At 38.6% G+C, this 18185-nt stretch overlaps 1 protein-coding gene across 5 annotated transcripts in view; it reads left to right on the forward strand.

Annotated features, from left to right (window-relative positions):
- The window catches only part of SSH2 (slingshot protein phosphatase 2), a 257943-nt gene that overhangs the window by 217501 nt on the left and 22257 nt on the right, over positions 1-18185 (forward strand). For all 5 annotated transcript variants that reach the window (XM_047833996.1, XM_047833995.1, XM_047833998.1 and 2 more), the window contains 4 exons: positions 3214-3307; positions 3661-3789; positions 13936-13982; positions 17747-17893. In XM_047833996.1, coding sequence (XP_047689952.1) covers positions 3214-3307; positions 3661-3789; positions 13936-13982; positions 17747-17893 — 417 coding nt within the window. The remainder of the gene's footprint in view (positions 1-3213; positions 3308-3660; positions 3790-13935; positions 13983-17746; positions 17894-18185) is intronic.

Consider the following 18185-nt stretch of genomic DNA (forward strand, 5'->3'; position numbering starts at 1 on the left):
CTGCCTGGCTCCCACGTGCTTGCTTGCTCTCTCTCTAAAATAAATTTTTTTTTTAAATAAAAAAATGTAAAGGGAGGTAGGCTGAAGTCTGCCTTTGCATTATCTGTGAAAGAAGCATTTGGTAAGCAAATTAATGACATAGAGAAGCTTTTAAAGGGATGTTTCTAATGTTTCCAGTCAATTTAAAAGACTGCCTAGGTTGTTATGCTAATTTTAAACTGATTTCTGTTCACGTTTGTCAAAAAATAATTTATAATTCAAGCGTTGGAATCAGCCCCACCTTTGCCTTTTTGGGTCTTTGTCAGGGAGATTTTATTAAATTTCCCTGGTGTACTGTTGAGTTGGATAAAGGCCTGAGGTGGAGGTGATGTTTATTTCTTTTTAGGTCTATGTGTTGAAACTTATGTGACTGTTTTGGAAATTAAAAAAGGTGTTTATTTTGCTCTGAACTGATCTCAGCACTTCCAAGGTATTCTACAGCTAGGAAAAAAGAGTAGTCACTTACTGTCTGATCATATAAACCTTCACCTTCAGATTCCTAAAGTCCTATCAAAATAGTTCAGGGGGGTGGAGTTCTTTTGTTTTTTAAGAAAATGCTTAATTTAGATAATAATGTGAACTTATTTTTACTAGAAAAGGTAAAATATCCAAGAATTGTGTGGACAGATCAGTCAGAAAAGCGGTGGAAGCTCTTTTGCGTAGGGTGTTACTGATAATAGGACCTCCTTTTTCATTATCCCTAATCCTTTGACGATCCCACAGTAACTGAAAAAATAAGGATTAGTCTGGCTTTCAGAATCTTGGAAAATGTTACTGATTTCATGCTTTATAGCTGGTTGATGGGTATCAAAGGGATGGATGTCTCATCTGACTGAAAAATGGACATTCTATTTTTTTAAGTTTATTTTGAGAGAGGTGGGGGGACGGCAGAGAGAGAGAATCCCAAGCAGCCTCCGAGCTGTCAGCACAGAGCCCAACATAGGACGCGTACCCACGAACCACGAGATCATCACCTGAGCCGAAGTCAGACAGCCAACTGAGCCACCCAGGTGCCGCTCAAAACTGGACATTCTAAAGCAGACTTGCATGAGAGAGAGAAAACCCTTCTCATTTCTCATGATTTATTGGAGAAAATTTGGGTATTAGAGCAGAAAGAAAGAAAAGGAAAGGAAATTGGCCATTTTCCATCTATATATATCCCCAAGCAAAAAGAATAATGTAAAGTGTAGTCCCTGGCACATGGTAGAGGCTCATTAAATGTTAGTTCTTGGTATGTACAACATAACCCCAATTTTAAGATATATTTATATATCTGCCTTAGAAAGAGACTGAAAGCTATAGGTCAGAGTATTGATGATTATCTCTGATGCAGGGATTTTTAGTGATTTTTATTTTTCTTTGCATTTTTATGTATTTTCCAAATTTTTCTCTAGTGAAATTGAGCAAGAAATTGTATCTGTGTTGTCATGTTTTTTCCATTCCCTCCTCCCTAAATTGACTAGAAAAGCCTAAAAAAGAATGCTGAGCATACAGGGAGAATGTGTGCCAAAATGGATTGAAGTGCTCTAGTGCAAATACAGTTTATATTTTGAAATCCAAGGAAGGGGAAGAAGGGAACATACGTGTGTAGTACCTCCAGTGTATATCAAATATTATGCCAGCCACTTCATACATGGTACCTCATTTAATCCTCAAGAATCTCATGAGGCAGATATTGTCCTCATTTTATAGAAAAGGAAACCTGCTGAGAAAAGGGAAGGAATTTGTTCAAGGTTGTACCACTGGTAAGTAGCAGGGCTGGGATTAAAACCCAGGTGTATCTGCTCCCAAACCACTCTGATCCAAGTGTTGTGAAGGATTAGGAGAAAGATTACTAAACTAGGGAATCTAACTCATGCACATAGGTGGTAAAATTTGTTTTTATCAATATTTTTTAATAAAAGACTGAAATATATAAGTTCCTACCATTAGCTGTGTCTAGGAAAAATCGTGGGGAGCATGATTAAGAATTTTAATCCTGGTCAAGACAGGGATGCCTTGATGGATAGGGAAATGGCACCAGTATTATCTGTATTCTGCAGGGCTCATGAGAAACTAAGAGTCCAAGTGGTAGGGAGCCCCAAGGTTGTGAGGTCAGAGCATCCATCTTTGGAGATTACCGAAGCTATTTTTGCAGCCAGTGATAAGGCTTTAGGCAGCAAAGGCAGGCAGGATGCCTGAAGGCTTAGTCCATTTCCATCTCCAAATAAGGAGGTACAGAGCAGATACCTTCTTGAGTAGGTAAGAGGGAAAGATGAGATGGAAAGTGCTCTTTGTCAGCCTCACTCAAATTCTGCATAATATGAAATAGTGCTTTTAGAGAGAAGCATCCAGTTACATTGAACCAATGTCTTTCTAGTAATTGGAGAGTCAGCTTCCTAGTTTAATTTCCTTTAGTTCCTGGGGTAATTTTATTTTTGAGAGTCAGAAGATTAAGGGAAGTAACATAATACTGCAGGTAGGGTGTTAGGCTGGGCTGAGAGTGCTGGTTCAACTGCCAGGGTGTGTGATCTGTGGTATGTCATTTAACCTTTCAACTGTGTTTGCTTCCTTCATCTGTAAAATGGGGATAATAATTTCACAGAGATGTTATGAGAACCTTCCTGAAAAGGAATGCATTTTGGATGGAAGTCCTCTGGGTAGTTAATTCTTGGAAACCCATTTTGGAAAGAATTTGCCTCATTGAATAAGGCAGAAATCATTCTTTTGTCTTTCCTGTTTTCTAGAACGACAGCAGTGAATGATCAGCATTAGGTGGCATTTTAACCTACAGAAGACCCAGTTCCATAGTGGGTCACAGCATTGTTCTACCCAGCTTGGTATTCTAGCACAGCAGGCGGTAGCCAGGGGTACTTGATGGAGAAGTATGGCTGTGGTTCTGTGTTAAAGTAGTATACACAGCATAGCCTATTTGTCTTTACTCCTTCATAGATGATTATGAATATATTTAAGGGCTTTTACATGTACAGCCTCTCTATACATGTTTACATTCTATACATTGTGCAAAGAAAGTTTCCTCAATTACATTTTTTTTTTTTACCATACCTTCAGAATATAAATTTTTGAGGGTAGTAGAGGGAAGGTCTGCCAGTTGGGAAACGTAATCAAGTGGTATGTTCATTAAGCTAGTCAAATGCCTGCCTAAGAAAAAAATCACCATTTCTCTCTTCTCAGACCAACTGAACGTGAGCGAACAGAAAGATTAATTAAAACCAAATTAAGGGAGATAATGATGCAGAAGGATTTGGAGAATATCACATCCAAAGAGGTAAGAAACCTTGAACTCCTGTTCCAAGGCTAGCAATGGAATAGCAGGTGTGGGGTTAGAAATAGTGAATGACTGGGGTGCCTGGGTGACTCAGTCAGTTAAGCGTCCAACTTTGGCTCAGGTCATGATCTCACGGCTCATGGGTTCAGGCCCCGCATTGGGCTCTGTGCTGACAGCTCAGAGCCTGGAGCCTGCTTCCAATTCTGTGTCTCCCTCTCACTCTGCCCCTCCCCTGCTCACACTCTGCCTCTCTCTCAAAAATAAAAAAATAAAATAAAATAAAATAAAAGAAATAGTGGTTGGAAGTACAGAGGCACTTTCCAGAGAAGTAAAATATGTCCTCTTTGTTTCAGATACGAACTGAGTTGGAAATGCAAATGGTGTGTAACTTGCGAGAATTCAAGGAATTTATAGATAATGAAATGATAGTGATCCTTGGTCAGATGGATAGTCCTACACAGATATTTGAGCATGTATTCTTGGTAAGTCTCAGGCTGCTTTAAGTGATGTGCTGAATCTAGTCCATATTATATTTAAATAAAATGTAACTTAAATTTAAAACACAGGTAATAAATACTCAAACTTCATTACTTCCTAGTTTTTTGCTACATTTTACTGTTATCTGTGCTCTTAGATTATTTACATCTATTGTATGGTGGAAATGTTATCTAGTAGTGTGCTTCTGCTCATCTCTTCCCAGTTCCTCATTCAGTGACATCAAGCTGGTGGATTAAAATTGGTCAGGGCGTGCCTGGGTGGTTCAGTTAGTTAAGCGTCCAAGTCTTGATTTCTCAGTTCAGGTCATGATCTCCCAGTTGTGAGATTGAGCCACTCATCACCTCTGCACTGATAGCGCTGGGCCTGCTTTGGATTTTCTCTCTCCCTCTCTCTCTGTGCCTCCCCTGCTCATGTGCATGCTTTCCCTCTCTCTCTCTCAAAATAAATAAATCTTTTAAATGATGGGTGGGAGGGGCGCCTGGGTGGCTCAGTCGGTTAAGTGTATGACTTCAACTCAGGTCATGATCTCACATGTGAGTTCAAGCCCCGTGTCGGGCTCTGTACTGACAGCTCAGAGCCCGGAGCCTGCTTCCGATTCTGTGTCTCCCTCTCTCTCTGTCCCTCTCCCACTCACACTCTGTCTCTTTCTCTCAAAAGTAAATACACACTAAAAAAAATTTTTTTTAAATGGGTGGAAAAATTTAGACCAAGGAAGTAAGCAAATGCTATAAATCATGCCCTTCTTCCACCCATCGATTGTTAAGTATCTTGTCTGTTTTTCATGACAGTCAAAAGTCCAAAACCGGAGCCTGGGTGGCTCAGTCGGTTGAGCATCCAACTCTTGATTTTGGCTCAGGTCATGATCCCAGGGTCATGAGATGGAGCCTTAGGGTGGAGCCTGCTTGAAATTCTCTCTCTCTCTGTCCTTCTGCCCCTCTCCCCCACTTGTGCACTGTTTCTCTCTCTCTCTCTCTCTCTCTCAAAAAAAAAAAAAAATAGTCCATAATAGTTTTATACAATGTATCCAAATAGAATGATCCTTTGAGGTCATCACTCTTTCAAATCTGCCAAATTTGCCTAAGGTCTAATATATCTGAGCAGAGCAGGTAGGAACTACTTATAACTGAGATGCTATTGGACTTTTAAACATTTGGAACCTTATGGCCACATTTTGAGTTCGCCAAATACTTTTGTGATTGCTAAAATTTCAGTGACTTAAAATTGGTTTTCGTGGTTCCTGAACATTTAATGACCTGCGGTTAGCCCAAGGACACCTTTCTGACTGATGGATTGGGAAACCTTCTACAATCCTAAGACCCATTTTCCTCCCAAATGTTAAGAGTTTTAGTTTTCATCTATACATGGTAGTGGGAATGAGGTTAGAAGGGTCATTAAAATCAGTGGGGAACGTCAAAACTTTGTTTTGTTTCCACTTCCACACACTTTGACCAAAAATGCTAATAACCAGAAACTAAATTGATTTGGTTTGAATTTCACTTCCTTTCTCCAGTAAGGACATTTGTGAAATGACTAGAAGCTGAGAAACAGGAGATAAGAGGAATAAACGCACAGCAGCTGGCTAAATTGGATCATCTCACCCTGAATATTCAAGAGTTTATGCCACCAAGCAGTCAGATTTTATGCCATTGAAGGCTTGTGCCCTGAATTAATTTTTGACGCTCTGTGTGTGCTTGTAGAGTGATTCATAGTGGTGTATAGCTATGAAATTACTCATGAAAAGCTGTGAGCTGGAAAAGGAACTTTTTTCCATTACTTTAACTTGACCAATGTGTGTTGCCATGTCTAAGTGTAGATCATACTACAAAACTGTCATTGACCTTTCCATTTGTAAAGCACTTGACTTTGTTGTCTTTTGTGTGTACCTCCACAAGGGTTCCCTGCTGTTGTATTATTGGAAAGAATTTTTGTGTTCTCTGTAGAAAACTTATGAGTCACTCATTCAAATGGACCCTGCCCCTGACTGTGTCTATGTAACATGACTAATTTTTATGAAGGGCAAGTGCCTGTAGCCAAAAATAGCTCATGTTAGAAAGTGACCAGAGCTATAAACTTGGAAGTCACTTTTCCATTAGCTTATATTTTAATACCAAAAAGGATGTAGACATGATGACTATGAAATATAATTAATATCTGACTATTCAACCTGCTTAACTTCAGGTATACTTCCCTGTGTCTCTGATGCCACCCGCTCAAGAACTACCTTCTCCTTGGCTTATTTTAGGACAAATAGAGAAAATTTAATAGTACTGTTAGCAGAAAAAACAATCCAGTTCTTCCCAGATTAGAGTCCCTAGTCAAGTACAAATGCATTTCAGTATTTCTACCAGTATATTGATCCTGTTATTTCGTGATTATTGGCATATCCTTCTGTCTTGGGTGTTTTTACTTATTATAAAAATGATTCATGATCATTATGGAAAGCTTAGACTGCTTATTAGTCAGCTACACAAAGTCCATTCTTTTCTATTTATTTTTTTATTGAAGTATAATTTAATTACCATACAATGTAATGTTTCAGGTGTACAACATTGTTGATTCGACAGTTTTATACATTACTCAGTGCTCACCACAATAACTGCAGTCACCATCTGTCACCATACATTATTACAATATTATTGACTGTATTTCCTATCCTGTACATTTTCACGTCTGTAATTTATGACTGGAAGTTTGTAACTCTTGAACTATTTTTTTAAGCTTATTAATTTATTTTGAGAGAGAGAAAATGCAAGCAGGGGAGGGGCAGAGAGAGGGGAACAGAAGATCTGAAGCAGGCTCTGTGCTGACAGTAGAGAACCTATGGGGCTCGAACTCACAAACCATGAGATCCTGACCTGAGCCGAAGTCAGACGCTTAACCAGCTGAGCCACCCAGGTGCAGAAGTTTGTAACTCTTGATCCCCTTTATCTATTTCACCCATCCCCCCATCCAGCTTTCCTCTGGCAACCACCAGTTTGTTCTCTGTATTTGAGTTGGGTTTTATTTGTTTGCTTTTTATATTCCACATATAAGTGAAATCATATGATACTTGTCTTTCTCTGACTTATTTCACTTAGCATGATTATTGGCATATTCTTCTGTCTTGGATTTTTTATTCATTACAAAAATAATTCACGTTCATTGTAGAAAAGTTAGACAATTTCAGAAAGCTATAAATAACATAACATTTGCTCATCACCAAAAGAGGTAAGCACTGATATCTTTTGTTATATTAGTCTTTTTTTAATTTTTTTAATATGTATCTATAGATTTTTGAAAAAGGGAAAATCTACTCAGCTTCACATATAATTCCATTTTCTAGAAAATGGACATGTTCTCTCCATTCTGAATATTCTCTTATTTGGGAAAAACTTTCAACTGGAGAATTCTGAAATTTAACTCTTATGCACAAAATGGGTACATGAACACTTCTTCCCCAATGGCTTACTCCCCTTGTTTGAACCACCATATCCTATATCCAGACCCCTCTCTCTTCTCCAGTGAGTCTGTGCTCTGCTGGCTTTTCCAGCAATTGACACGGAAAAAGGTCTTATCCAAGCTGCAAGTGGTGGTGTTAGTTTTCTGCAAAGTCATTTCATCTTGTGCTTAGCTGCCATGCCTGGAGTGCAAAGCAGATTGTGTGAAGGGAGGCAGCAGGATTTTTCCCCTCCCTTCAAAAGAATGCTCAGCTCTGCAGTGCACTGCACAGAGATGTTTATTTAGAAAGGTGTCCAGCTGGTATGGAGAAAAGTATAGAGCATAGTTTAAAGAAAACCTTCAGCAAGAAGAGAGGATTGATTGGTTGGAAGCCAGGGTATTTCCAGAAAAAGTTCTTCCACATCCTTAAGAGTGTACCACTTCTCTGAGCTGGAAGCCTTTGCCCAATCAAGTCTTAATATCAACAGCTCTCCTGGATGTTGTCCCATTGGCTGAGAAAAAGCTAAATGTGAACAGAGACCCTTTGCTGAAAGGCAGGCAGCTTTCTTAGTTGAACAAGGGAAACAGGAATATTGGACACAACCAATAATTTTGTTCATGAATAAAAAAACTAGTCGATTTTTATTGCTGATTGTAATATTTTTCAATATTTGACATTACAGCTCCTTTTAAAATAATGTTTCATTTCCAAAGGAAAATTAAGCCTAAAATTGTAGTTACTTCTGTAGGTGCAGAGAAATGGAGGGTATATGAACAGAACTTAAAACAGATGGGCTATTTTAATCCTTCATGATTTTGTCCCTCACCTGAAGATGTATAGCATAAACTTTTCTCAGAAGGAAAAATTAATAGAGATGTTGTGCCTGGTTGTCTCAACAATTTGATTCACAATATTGAGGCTGTAGGTGTCGTATGATGAAGAAGATATGGATAGGATACCAATCCCTGGAGATGATATCAAGTTATACTGATCCTAGCAGAACCCCAATACAGTCTTCCTTTAGGTGCTATAAATGTGCTCTCCTCTATTTTGCTTGGAACATTTGGACCCTCACAAGGCTATTTCCTGAGGATGACATTTGAGAAGAAATTAATCACTTGGGGGCGCCTGGCTAGCTCAGTTGGTAGAGCGTGCAACTTGATCTCAGGTCATGCGTTCGAGTCCTACATTGGGCGTGAAGCCTCCTTAAAAAATATATTTTTTTAGAAAGAAAGAAAGGAATTAATCACTTGGGTCTTTGGGAATGGCACAGTATAGGGGAACACGAGTGAAAGATGGAAATGAACTTAAGAATGTATTATAGTCCCAAGATTTCATCTTACACTTCAGTAAGATTAGAATATACTTTGCATAATTACATAGAACATAGTGGAAAAACCCCTTGGAATTGTGTCATTGTAAGCCTGAGAAGCATGGAGGAAAAAAATAGATGGAGTCTGTGGAGGGCCCCAGGTGGCTAATATGCATGGCATTTATATTGAGGAAAGAAAAGTAATTACACCACATAGACTCCAGTTCTTTCTTTCAGGTTGAACCTGAAGCAACCCTAAGCACAACCCAAGTCACATTATATGGACTTCACTGAGTCAGTCAGTAGCCAAAGCTTTTAATTTCTTTTGTTTCTGGATATGTGCCATTTCAGATTGTCAGATTGAATTTTCTCTGGACAGGTAGATGAAAACTATGGACTTTTCCCATCACGTAAGGGTTATTTCCATCTAGCTGGACAGAGTTCCACAGAGGATTTAGATTTCTAAATTAAGAAGTGAAGTGGTCACATTTCCCTGGCTAACGTTTAGCCACTCAACCCTTATGGCTTGCTTCTGTCTCCTTGAATCCTTTATGGTTCTTAACCTCTTTCTTTGGTGTGGGAGCTTATTTCCTAAGGTTGAGCACAGAGCCTTCAGAATCTCCCATATTTTTTTAAGGCAAGTCAGCTGAGCCCTGGTCTGTAGAAAATACCAGTTGTCTATTAGTCCATTTACCTAAATGCACCTTCACAGCCTCCTTGATCTGTCTCCCAGTTCAGCCAAATTAAATTACATATCACTTGTAATACAATGATAGTGCTTGCATAACACTTTACAGTTTCAGAGTGTTTCATTTATTTGTCTTATTTGATCATTCATTCAACAAATATTTGTTGACCCTCTCTTTTGTACCAGACAAGAGGCTAGATATTTGTGCAGTCTGATCTAATTCTACAAGGAGAGGGGCGCCTGGGTGGCTCAGTCGGTTAAGCGTCCGACTTCAGCTCAGGTCACGATCTCACGGTCCGTGAGTTCGAGCCCCGCGTCAGGCTCTTGGCTGATGGCCCAGAGCCTGGAGCCTGCTTCCGATTCTGTGTCTCCCTCTCTCTCTGCCTCTCCCCCATTCATGCTCTGTCTCTCTCTCTGTCTCAAAAATAAATAAACGTTAAAAAAAATTTTTTTTTTTAATTCTACAAGGAGGGAGTAATGAATCCTATCAGATAGATAGATATTCATGGAAGGCCAATGAGATAAAGACACAAAAGTGACCCCTGGGTTAGACAATTAGAAGAGGTCTTAGTAACATTAGCAACAGTAGTGAGGGCAAAAGCCACAGTGCTGTGGGTTGAGACTTATGGGAAATGAGTAATCAAAGAAGGTATTAGATTATATTTCTATGAATGTTGGCAAGGGATTAGATTTCTATGAATCTTGGCAAGGGAAGGGAAAAAAGGACAGTGTCTAGAAAAGAATTCATGATGGAAAGAGAGTTTTTCCATTTTAATATGGGCGAAACGTTTTGGGTTTGTTTTGTTTTGACAAGGATGGGGGGAACAGAGACTTATAAACAATAGAAACTTCTCAAAGTTCTGTAAGCTAAAGTCTGAGATCAGGGCACCTGCGTGGTCAGGCGACAGCCATCTTCTGGGTCATTGACTTCTCTGTGTGTTCTCACATGGCAGAAGGAATTAGGAAAAACTTTATAATTTGAGAATGTACCCATTAGGTATATAGGACTAGGGTGGGAGGAATGTTCCATTTTATGGATCAGGAAAGTGAAGACAGGTTAAGCAGTTTGCTCAGTGCCCCACAGTAGAATGGGGAGTTGAGATTTGAACCTGAGTCTTCTAATGCTAAATTCCATTTAATACATAATTCGAAAATAGGTAAATTATTTAAAATGTTTGCCTTTTCAAAAGAGATGAACAGATAGTCCAAAGATAGAAAATGAGCCTGAAACATTGAAAAGTTGCTCACTTTTAAGAGAAATGCAAATTGAAATTACACTGAGGTAACATTTCACACCTGTCAGATTGGCAGAAATTCAGAAGCCTAACCACAGGTTTTGTTGGCAAGGCTCTGGGGAAAAAAAGGGGCACTCTCCCTACATTGCTGTGGGGATGCAGATTGTCTCAGCCTCTGTGGAGAGGAATTGAGCAATGCCCAACAAAACTGCTCATTGGCTCAACAGTCTCACTTCCACAGATATGAAACATCATTCACAGGAGACTAGGTGAATCAACTATTCTATGACTATCCAATGAAGTGCTATGTAGGTGTAAGAAAGAGTCAGGAGGGTCTCTGAACTGTGCTGTGGAGTGGTTCTGAGGCTATATTGTCAAGTGAAGCAAGCAAAGAACAAACATATGTATCGTATACTACTTTTACATAAGGAACAAGTGATAATAAGGGCGTATTTGCTTAGAACATAGGTAGAATAAACCAGAAACTAGTTACAGTGGTTTCTCTTGGGGAGATTGGAGTAGGAGTGAGGGTTCAAGTTTACCTTTTAATAAACTTTTGACTTGCAGTCTTATGAAAGTTTTGCATATTCAAAATCAAATGGAAAAGAATGGAAAAATCACACCCTAAAATTGAATACAAACAGGAGCAAATGAATCCAAATGTATATCAAATGGGTAACTTCACAGAAAGAAATTAATTCAAGTAACTTTCAGCATAATATTCTGACTTAACCTCTTCATGGGAAGAGGAAAAAAAACTGCAAAGAAAGAAAAAAATTTTTGAGAGAGCACGAGTCCGTGTGGGGCAGAGAGAGAGAGGGAGAAAGAGTCACAAGCAGGTTCCACACCGTCATTGCAGAGCCCAATGCGGGACTTGAACTCACGAACCATGAGGTCATGACCTAAGCTGAAGTCAGATGCTTACTCAACCAATTCACCCAGACACCCCAGGAAATTTGAACTTAATGGGTTTGTAATTGGTGTAATTGGTATTGGAAAAATAATGTTGAAACTATTTTGTAAATAGAGCAAATGAGTTGTTGGAAACCAAGGTTATCTCAGTGGAATAGGGAGCCATAAATGATGGCAAAGGGGCAAGAAAGAAAGGAAGTACCTTGTGGTGTTAAATTTGAACTGGAGGTACCAATGTATTCAATATTTTTTTAAAAAATATTTCCTAGATCTGTCCACTGGAAAGTTTAGAAACAATGATCCATACTTCTAAACATATCTAATTAATGTCCAGATCTTGATTACAAAATAACATTCTTTGCTAAAACCAGGACTCCTTGGGGAAATGGCTAATTCCACTCACAGAATGATTCTGGAACAACTCTTAAACTAGGAAGCAAGGAAGTAGTGGGGTCAAAGACTAGTGGGGTCAATATCAAAAGGAGCTTGCTTACTTGAAGAGATTCCCACTGGCCAATTCAGGACAATTTGAGTGTCAAAAAAAATGGTAATGGATAAAAACATTCTAAATGCAAAAAGAATTCAAGAGTTCAGAGTGTGGAAGGAATGATTAGGTGAAGCTCTCCTTTACAGAAGAATGCAGGTAGGAATGCAGAAGGAATGATAAAATTAGAAAACCACCATTTTGTAAACCTCCAGTAAAGTAATTTGGGCAAGGTCAGCAGCTGATGCCCAAACTATAGAGTAAGAGATTATTGTGAAACAGGATATTCACATGACTTCAAAAATCACTAATACTGGGGCACCTGGGTGGCTCAGTTGGTGAGGCATCAGACTTCAGCTTAGGTCATGATCTCGCAGTTTGTGGGTTCAAGCCCCACGTCAGGCTCTGTGCTGACAGCTCAGAGCCTGGAGCCTGCTTCGGATTCTGTGTCTCCCTCTCTCTCTACCCCTCCCTGACTCACGCTCACTCACTCGCTTGCTGTCTCTCTCTCTCTCTCAAAAATAAACATTAAAAAAAAAAAAGATCATTAATACCTATAGATAACCTAATGATACCTATAGATCATTAATACCTATAGATAAAGGAACCTTTACAATAGTGGGGTGTGGCAGATACAAAGGAACCTAGCAAGAATTCAAACTCAGCATGACAAATAATGAGACAAACTGACATTGTGTACCTCAAGATTTCATGCAATAGGAAATACACAGCATCATCCTTGTAATATTCTTGCCAAGAATGTTTGACCTGATCTAATCAGCAGGAAACAAATCAGACAAATCCAGATTGTGAAGAGTTCTCCAAGATTATAGACCTGTAGTCTACAAAAATGTCATCATGAAAAACAAAGTCCGGGTGGACTGTCCAGGGCCAGATTAAATGAGAAAGAGACATGGCAACTAAATGCAAAGTATAATTTTTTTAATGTTTTATTTATTTTTGAGAGAGACAAGTATGAGTGGGGGAGGGGCAGAGAGAGCGGGAGACCCAGAATCTGAAGCAGGCTCCAGGCTCTGAGCTGTCAGCACAGACCCCGACACGGTGCTCAAACCAGGAGATCATGACCTGAGCCAAAGCCAGACACTCAACCAACTGAGCCACCCAGGCACCCCCTGTAAAGTATGACTCTTGATTGGATGAATATAAAGGATAGTTTGAGAGGTCAATTTTTGAAATTCAAATATAATGTATTAGAATATCATTGTGTTAGTGTTCTCTTTCTTAGTTGTAAAAATGGGAATAGGAAAATTTTCTTGTTCATAAGCAATACATGGTCAAGTATTGAAGTGTCATGATTGCTCAAATTACTTTCAAATGGTTCAGGAGAAAAAAGTATGATATATACTGAAAGAAAGGGAAGGGAAGAGAGAAAGCAAATGTGGTAAAATATGAAAAATTGATCTCCAAATCTGTACAACCCTCCCTTTTTTAAGTTTTGCATTATCATGTTTCCCTCATTTAACAGAAGCTACTATTTAGCTGTCCTTTGATGTAATATAATACACTAGAAAGAATGTGGGCTTTAGAATGAAATCTAGGTTTAATTCATAATAATGCCACTTTGTTCATTTAACACATGTTTATTCAGTACCTTGACCAGGTGCCAGGCACTCACTGTTCAGGGGTTTCCATAGGCAACAAGCTGTCCTCAGGAAGCTTATGTTATAGTGGAGGAGAGAGGTAGTAAAGAAACAAATAAATATACAAGTAGAAATTGTGATACATACCTTTGAAAGAAATCAGAATACTATAAACCAGAAAAACAGATGACATTTAACTTAATTGGAGTATGATCAAAGACAGCTTTCCAGAGTATGATCTTGAGCAAAAATTATTTGAATTCTATGGGAGTTGGTTTTCTTATCTGTAAAAATGAAGATAACTTTTTTACACTTTCATTTGTGAAAACTAATTGTTATAACATACGAAGTACCTGAGTTACAGAGAGGAAATGCGATAGATGTTATTGGATCTGCTTCTTCCCTCATAGGACACCTTTTCAAATATTGTATTTTGTTCATTTGCTAATACTCCCTAACCTTGTTTTTTTGGTTCCACAGGGCTCTGAATGGAATGCCTCAAATTTAGAGGATTTACAAAACCGAGGGTAAGCACACACAGCAATTGCTTTCAACCCCATGACTGAAATCGCTGTTTGTTTTTTACTTTTTCCTGTTAAATATGGTGTCAATGAGTAACTTTAAGCTTAAGAGTTGCTTCCAGTTGATTCTAATCAGGTGGAATCTAATAAAAATTTAAGTGGCTGTTATCCCACTGTTTCATCCAACACCTCCTAAGAAAGATCTTCTGTTTCAATGGAAAGGCTTTCCAAAACAGATGTGCATGTCTTTTGCACTGTTTTAAAACCAAATGTAGTTATTGGTCCCTTTTGTTTGTTTTTAGAACAGTTTAAGGTTCACAGCAAAATTGAAGGAAAGGTACAGAGATTTCCCATATTCCCCTGCCCCCATACATGCATAGCCTCTCCCATTAACACCATCCCCACCAAAGGGGTTGCATGTGTTAACAATTGATGAACTTACATTGATACATTATAATCACCCAAAGGCCGTATTTACTTTACAGTTCACTGGTGGTGGTGTACATTCTGTGGCTTTGGACAGATGTATAATATCGTGCATCCATCATTATGGTATCATACAGAGTATTTTCAATGCCCTAAAAATCCTCTGTTCTGACCATTTATTCCCACTTCCACTTCTGGCAACCACTGATCTTTTTACTTCATAGTTTTACCTTTGGTTCCTATTTTTTATGTAAGAGTACACAGAACTGCATATGTTGGGTTCACAGCTATTCATCAACATTTATTGATCATTTTCTGTGGACTAGGTACAGTGCTAGATACTAGGAATCCAAAGAAAAATAAGACTCAGTCCCATCCTTTTTTAGTAAGGTGCTTGAAGTCTAAGTAGTTTTTTGTTTGTTTGTTTTTAAGATTTTACTTTTAAGCAATCTCCATACCCAACGTGGGGTCGAACCCACAACCCCAAGATGAGGCATTGCATGTTCCACAGACTGAGCCAGCCAAGTGCCCCAAGTAGGTTTTAAATATAAAGTGGACAAGCTTCTGAAATGGAACAAGAATACATTCTACCTTGTATTAAGAAATGTGCCCCTGAGCAGCATGGTTATTGAGTTTGATTGTAGCTGTTGAGACGACCATGAACATTCAGCAACCAAAAAGCTGCCATGCTTCTAACCTTTTTACTTCTTAGCCAATACCTAAATTTTTCATTGAACTTGGCCTTAGGAGGCCAAATTATCCCAGTAAAAGAAGAGAAAGTCATGTCTGAAAATTGGCCACATGTAACTTGATTGTGGACAGTGATCAGACCTACTGAAACCCAGAAGTAGTGATGGCTGCCTGTTTTCTCAGCTGTAAGTCAGCCTTCTGGTTATCTTTAACATGATTAGATACATACTCCCTACTTCTCCCTCAAAAGAAAGATATATCCTAATTGTTAAAGTGAATTTGGGACAAGACTTAAGCCAAAGAATTATACAAAGAGGTCTTGGGTTGAGAGAAGGGGGCCTGTGAATCTGGTTATTACTTAATTTAAGATATGAAAATAAAGAGAACTTAGAAATTTTAAATTAGAATTGAGTCTAGAGTTCTTGAAAATAGAGACTGTATCTTAGTTTTGTGTAAAACGTACGTCTACCTTACTCAGAGCTTTATACCAAGAGGGTGCTCAGTAAATGTGAAGGAATAATAGAAAAATTGACTGACTTGCCAGAAACTAGCACAGAGATACAGTATTTAATATGGAATCTGAGACTTGATGCAGCTGTTGCCTGGCAAATGCATTGAAATTACATCATGCATACATCTTTGAGTTTAGAATACACTTTGACAAGATCAATGGAGATGATACCTGTTCATCTCATTTACTGCTTAAAATGCTAAATTATAAAACACAGATGTATCTATCTTAAAAAACAGTATAGTTAGATGCTCAGACATCTAGTTAGATCGTTTCATAAATTCACTGGTTCTTAAACTCTTGTGGATTAAGAATTACAGTTACAAAACATGTATACTGCCCCTTGTGGATGATTTAAGGGATATTCAAGTTTAATTTTGACATAAGACCATTTTCACCCAATCTTACTGACTTCAGAACCCCAAGTAAAATGCTACTCCATATAGAGGTGGCAAACAAATTTCAGGGGGTGCTGTTCTCAATTGGTAGTGGCTGTGTAGAGTTCTGTAATGAATAGGATTGGGAAACCTTGTACTGCCGTAATCTATTACTAAAGTATGGGATTAGAGGTGGGAGGTGGTTCCATTTTTATTTTAAATAAGATAAGTGTGCTTTCCTTTTTTTTTTTTTCTGACCATTATATTGAGATAAAATTCACATATAGTTCACTCATTTAAAATGTATACTTTGGGGCACCTGGGTGGCTCAGTTGGTTAGGTGTCCAACTCTTGATTTCAACTGAGGTTATGATCTCATGGTTCATGGGTTCGAGCCCCACATCAGGCTCCAGGCTGACACTGAGAAGCTTGCCTGGGATTCTCTCTACCCCTCCCCAGCTTGCACATGCTCTCTCTCACACTCTCTCTCCCTCCCTCCCTCCCCTGCCTTCTGTCATCCCTCTCTCAAATAAATATACTTTAAAATGTACACTTAAATGGTATTTATTACCGTGGTATTAATTTATAGTTTTTCAACCCGAAAAAGAAATCATGTACCCTTTTTCCCCCAGCTTCTAGAAACTACTAATCAGTCTACTTTCTGTCTCTATACGTTTACCTATTCTGGACATTCCATTTAAATGGAATCATATAATATGTGGTTTTTTAAGAATACTATCTTCCACTTAGCATTATATTTTCAAGATCTATCAATGTTGAAACATGTGTTAGTAACTTCATTCCCTTTTTTATTGCCAAGTAATGTTCCATTGTTTGGAAATACCACATTTGTCAGTTGATGGACGTTTGAGTTGTTGCCACTTTTTAGCTATTAATGTATGAATGCTGTGCCCATTCACACACAAATTTTGGGGTAACTTATGTTTTCATTTCTTTTGGATTTATACCTCAGAGAGGAATATGCTGTAGAGTAACTCTACATACTGTTTTCCACAATTGCATATGCTTGCTTTTTAAATTAAAAAGGAAAAAAATTCTTTGTAGTAATGAACTTTGATGCCGAGATTCAAATGTTTCAGAAAAATTTTGATCTCTGGAACTTAACCACAGAACTGGTTAACTATGACTCTCTCTCTCTCTGTAGTCATTTTGTCTGACTTCAGAGATTGGGTTTGTAAGAACCCATGTGTAGTTCTAAGAAGGAAGCAGCTTCTACAGAGAGAAATAAGTAAGTCTGTGTTGTGTTGCTGGAGTAAACTCCAGTGATGTTTAAGTCCACACAGCACTGAGAAAAGATAACCCTGTGGCAAACTAGACCCAAGCATTTATTGAAGTTGTGCAGTGAGAGAGAGAGAGAGAGAGCAGAAGAAATTTATGATACAGAAACCCTTTTCTGCAAGCCTCTCGGTATGGGAGAACTCAGACACATCGCCTGCTGTCGTGGCCAGGAATGCAGCTTAGAAGAGTTAAGAGAGTTTCAGGTCTGACTTTCCTCTGACCCTCCCATCCCTCACCTCTTTTGCCTTTCTTGTAGTTTAGAGAGAGTAATAGAGCAAAATCTGACATTTAGAAAGGTAAAGGAGATTTTTCCCTTTCCTGTTTTTGTTTTTTTTCCTTGAGGTAGATGTTAATAGTCCTGATTTAATACAAATGACTTCCAAAGAATAAACTATGTTTCTGGTAATTTTAACAACTCAAGAGGAACCTAGTAGTAGAGCCCATATTCTCCCTTGGTTTCCTCACAGGGTGCGCTATATCTTGAATGTCACTCGAGAGATAGATAACTTCTTCCCAGGAGTCTTTGAGTATCATAACATCCGCGTATATGACGAAGAGGCAACGGATCTCCTGGCTTACTGGAATGACACTTACAAATTCATCTCTAAAGCAAAGTGAGTAATGGTCCCACACACATATTCTGACCTGTGTTCCTTGTGCACCATCCATGGGTGAGGCCTAAAGCTATAGATAACCTGCTTGACTATACTCAGGGAGAAGGAAGTAAAGAGAAAAAGGACACTGAGATTCCTTAATCCTAGGGAACAGTTGACTAGAGACTTCATCCTTTTCCTGTAAGTGGATGAAGCCCGTGGAAGAAGATCACCTCATGTTGACTGTTTCCATTGAGCACAAAATTAGGGAAAATAAACCTAAGCTGCTGCAAAAGAAATAAGAATAAGAGAA

This window comes from Prionailurus viverrinus, chromosome E1 (assembly GCF_022837055.1).
Source record: "Prionailurus viverrinus isolate Anna chromosome E1, UM_Priviv_1.0, whole genome shotgun sequence".
Classification (NCBI taxonomy): Eukaryota; Metazoa; Chordata; class Mammalia; order Carnivora; family Felidae; genus Prionailurus; species Prionailurus viverrinus.